Raw genomic sequence first — 5,000 nt, 5'->3', positions numbered from 1 at the left:
CAGTCGACAAATCACGTAGAGATGAATTGGGATACCTCTACCACAATGGCTGCGCATATTCAACCAGATCACAAAAAAGAATGTGAGAAGGGGCACTAACAATGCACACTTCAACTAAGTGAAACCTTCACGTTGAAAACTTTCGACTTTTACATAAATACAAACATTTGAACATCCTTATAAGTACTTTATGGCAACTAGTATTTGCCCATTAAACTCACCTTCCTGGTAAACAATCCACAACATGCCCCAGGGCACCTGATCGTGTGCATTTTCGTGGTTTACAGCGTATAAACCTTGGAAATGCTTCAACGTTTGTTGGAAGATCTGTCTTTGAATGACTCTCTGGTCAGGTGTACTGCGTCACGGACAGTAATCGTTGGAGCGACAATTTCCCTACATATCGTTTCCTGACATCTAGTGTAGACTTTTCTATAATTAGAACACACTCTTTGGTCTCTGTTTGAAAAAGTTGTGATTGTCACCCCATATTACCATTGCCTTGGTGTTTTTTCCAGAGGTCCCATCCACCTAGCGTACATGGGTCACTCAGAGAATACCATCTGTATTTAAGGTTTCTAAAATATCAAGCCGAACGTGCTTTTCACCAGCAGCTTTATCATTTTTAAGTGAATTTAGCTCAAATAAGCGTTCAAACGAAGAAGAACCTGCCGAAAAACATAATACAATCACGAATCCATTTCGATGTCCAACTTCATTCAGGCGGGTCACTCTCAAATTGGATGCAAAAGTCTCCACATTTTCGTTTCTGATCCCAGCATCAACTTCGGCTTTCAACTGTATTCTGTAGGTCGCACTGGACTTACCAATTTCCAGTGTTCGGTAGACTGTAGGAATTTTCAGGTTTTTAGACATTTTGGTAGTGACGAATTGACAACTCCACCCCTCCTTTTACCCGAACGTTCAGCAAAGAGTGGAAGATGACCGAAATCTATCAGAAACCTCTGTCACCAAGTATTTCTATACCAGGCACCCTTATAAATATCCCTGTCTTAAAATAATGTCTATACCAGAGAGAGGAGAGTGTGTATCCTGCACAGAAGGCTGCTATGACCTCTCCATTAAGTTCACTGACGACATTCCTTCCAATCAATCCTTCTCACGGTTATCAGTGCCAAGGTGTGCACTGAAGTCTCCTTGCAGGACAAATGACTTTACCCCAAATATATCTAAAGCTGAGGTGAATTTGCTTGGGAAGGATTTGTATTTGACCTCGCTGTTTGCTGCGTATACTTACAGCAGCCACAGTGGTCCTTCATATTCAGCCTTAGCTTCAAGAGGTGAACCCTCACACCTAGTCGGTTTCACTCCATAATACAATCCGAAAGCTGGGGATTGAGAGTATCCTAATCCCACCTGTGCAGACATTGTTGGCACCACAGTTGCGTAGTGGAGTTTCAAGCCTATATCCAGGTGTACGCTATCGGAGAAACGAAATTTTGTAGAGGAGACACCGATTATATCTTACGGGCAGATTATATCTAACAATTTTGATGTTTTAATTCTCAATTATTAAAGATTGTTCCCTTCTGGATCTGCTTTGGTGTCCTGAGACCGTCAATTTTGTGCCCCCACCCCACGCACCCCAGATTAAGTTGCAGGCTTCTTGCTGGTTGCACCGGTATTGGGTGTGTTGTGCTATACATTTATCGAACGGACTCCTTTACTCGAGATCCGGATGCGAGGTCTTTTAAATAAATCGACAAATGATGCGGTATGGTTGTTATTTTCATATTGTAGTTATGATGGCCTTATTTGCGCCGAGATCCAAACTGATATTTGGAATTGACCGATGAATATTCGCACCTGGCGAATATTTTATCATTATTCTATTGAGTTTTATCATTATTCTATTGAGAAGAATATATACTCATACCCAAGTTTACGCATCATACATACATCCGTTCATAGCGGAGACCGATACACATTCTGATATTCTGAGATTAATCTCTCAAATCTTTGACATCAACGTCACCAACAGGCTCAACAGACAAACGTCTTTTTTCTTTCTTTACAATTTATTCTTATTATTTACATCTTTCGTTCTGACTTTCATTCATTCACTCGTTCTTTCTTAAATTCTATATTTCTCTCTTCTCCATCAATTCCTTCCAATTGAACAATCTACTTTGTAAATGATCCCCAAATTCTTTCTTTTAAACTACATTATTTCATTTTAATTTCGCAGAACCCGGTCTCGGATCATTGTATACCCGATGGGGCAGAACAACTTGTCCTCCTTATTCAAACCTTGTATATGACGGTTAGTATACTTTATATTTCTGACCTCTCATTCTCTTTTTGTCTTTCTCTTGTTCTCTTTTAATAACTCTCATTCTCTCTTTTTATTGCCTTTCTTTCTCTCTCACCCTCTCTCTCACGCACATGCACACACTCAACATTTGTCGGGTTGTCTGACATAAACATTCTCAAATCCTATTATGATATGTCACGTTTCAAACGTCTATACCTGTAGTCTATACAGACACTACACAAGATTGCTTACTCCTTTGTAGGTATTTGGTCAAATCAGAATATTATATGTTGTCTACTACGGACCAAATGAAAAGAATGTTGCCTAACCACAGAATATAGATATCTCTACGTTAAATTACAGACAGGGGCTGGACTGAAAACCACCATGGCGATCAAGAATTTCAGGCTGACCAGCTTTGGATTGTAGATATCAAATACCGAGGCTGCTAACTGGTGATCAATTGTACAGGCTACGGATTGTGGTATTGTACGTGAGTGACCAGAGCTGAAAAGTGGCCACGTGACTATCATTAACTAGAGTGCCCAGTGATCGTAGGTGTGGGCTAAATTGAAAAGAGTCTTTTAGAATTGATGACAGTGACTGTAAATTATGAATGAAATGAACGTACAATGTACAATGAGGACTGGACAAGCCACACACTGTAACTGATGGAAAAAGCTAAGGACTGTATTCATTAAGTAAAATAGAGAGAGACTAAATATTAGTGAGAGAACACAACAGAGTACAGAATGCACTTCTATTCTTCTCCGCTTCACCGAAATCGTCCTATCGCTAAAACCTTGCTCTTTTCATGCACCACATCACCTCATTAATTATCCAGTATATCTTTGTAAGGTAATTCCGAAACTTCCAATTCAAAACTGCTGCCACAAACCGCTTCGCCATTCCTTTAAAATGCTTTAAAATGCTCCGAATTCGCTCTCTATAAAACCTACACATATCCTTTATCGGTCGCCCACTCCGCCGTACATTCATCCTAAGCACTACGCCATCACTGAACCTCACGATTTTTCCTCCCACCTCGTTTCTGTGTATTGCATGAAAAAAAGTCTGTGTGATCATAACGTCTATGTAAGCCTGATTCGTCCGAGTCTAAACGAGAGGTTTAGCCACTGACTCTCGTATGATCGACTAAACAACATTTCATCGACGGTTACCCACCACTTCTCTGCATCTCGTCATCTCCCGTATTGTCCTAATCAAACCACCAACAATTTCCACCATCCAAAATATCCCCGTTCACACGTAAACATCTTTTTCATTTCGGATAAACACGAGTGCCTGCGTTATAAAATATCTTTCTTTTTCTCCATCTATTGACATCCACCCCATGCAAACATACATAATAATCCACGTCGTAACCACAATTACTTACCCGTATACACAAAACATATATATATATGGAGTTGTATGAAACAATCGTACCGCATTATCTGGATATCCTAGTTGCTTATTACGATATGTATATATATATATAATATATATATATATATATATATAATATATATATATATATATATATATATATATATATATATATATAATATATATATGATGCGAAGGCAAATGCACAGCTACGATCTCATGCATACCTCAAAACACAGCTTACACTTACATAAACACTAACATATATACACCACAATTCGTTCACACGCGAGTAAACATGACTTCTTTTAAGGGTCAAATTGTAATGAATGTTTCCGTTATTTCATATATAATTTTGCTTAATATATTTTTACTTGATTTCTTCTTACCAATTCTAGGTGTTGTTGGTGGACAATTGTATAACCATACAGGTGGCGGAAGTAATCTCTTATGTCTACCCAACGACCCCATTTGGGCCAATTATACGACAGAACATGAAAGCAGTGGTTACATTTATGGCAGTGAATATGATCTATATTTTTACCCTACAAATAAACTCTTCTCTTTTGCTAACGCTGAATCAATTCATGATCACAACGTTCCGTGCGCTGTCTGTTTGACACGACAACCTGCTGTTGTTATGATGTTACCAGCCAGGACAAAGTGTTACCCTGGTTGGACAGCTGAGTATTCAGGATATATGATGGCTAGTCATTACATAGCAAAGGGGAGACTTGAATATGTGTGTGTGGACTATGCACCAGAAGCTGATCCAGCAGGTTACAGAAATGAAGAAGGAGCTCTACTGTATTTCGTTCAGGCTGCTTGTGGTTCATTGCCATGTCCACCGTATGTCAATGGTCGAGAATTAACCTGCGTTGTGTGCAGTAAATATTGAATAGAAATTAAATTCAGTTCCATATGAAAATTTATGTCGGCGAATCCTAAAAGATAATATAATAAAGCAACATATACGTTTCTTTTAATTGTGTTTTGCAATATTCTATCCAACTAATATATGTCGTTAAATAAATTGCTGCTACAAGTTTTCAGAAAGTATTCTAAACCAAACAACAGAGACATCATAGAATGTGACAAATAGCTTAACAGAAGGATGTAATCCTCAGGCAATGATTCTAGAATGCATTGTATGTGGTTCAGTTTATCAAATTTAAAAGTTGAAATAAAATGATGATTCGTTTAAATGTGTGTTGTATTCCGTCTTAAAATGAAAACAATCCCCAAATGAAACACCTCCGTACAAATAAATCCCCCTTTCATGATCAATCTTCAGAAAACACGATAAAAGCTTATAACTAACATCACTAAATCATGA

At 38.3% G+C, this 5,000-nt stretch overlaps 1 protein-coding gene across 1 annotated transcript in view; it reads left to right on the top strand.

Annotated features, from left to right (window-relative positions):
• The window catches only part of LOC115221650, a 26,346-nt gene that overhangs the window by 7,422 nt on the left and 13,924 nt on the right, over positions 1 to 5,000 (top strand). Inside the window, exon 3 of the mRNA XM_036510675.1 lies at positions 2,210 to 2,238. Within this exon, the coding sequence (XP_036366568.1) occupies positions 2,210 to 2,238 (29 nt within the window). The remainder of the gene's footprint in view (positions 1 to 2,209; positions 2,239 to 5,000) is intronic.

The sequence above is a fragment of the Octopus sinensis genome, linkage group LG18 (genome assembly GCF_006345805.1).
Source record: "Octopus sinensis linkage group LG18, ASM634580v1, whole genome shotgun sequence".
Taxonomy (NCBI): domain Eukaryota; kingdom Metazoa; phylum Mollusca; class Cephalopoda; order Octopoda; family Octopodidae; genus Octopus; species Octopus sinensis.
This window is presented reverse-complemented; position numbering and strand designations above follow the sequence as displayed.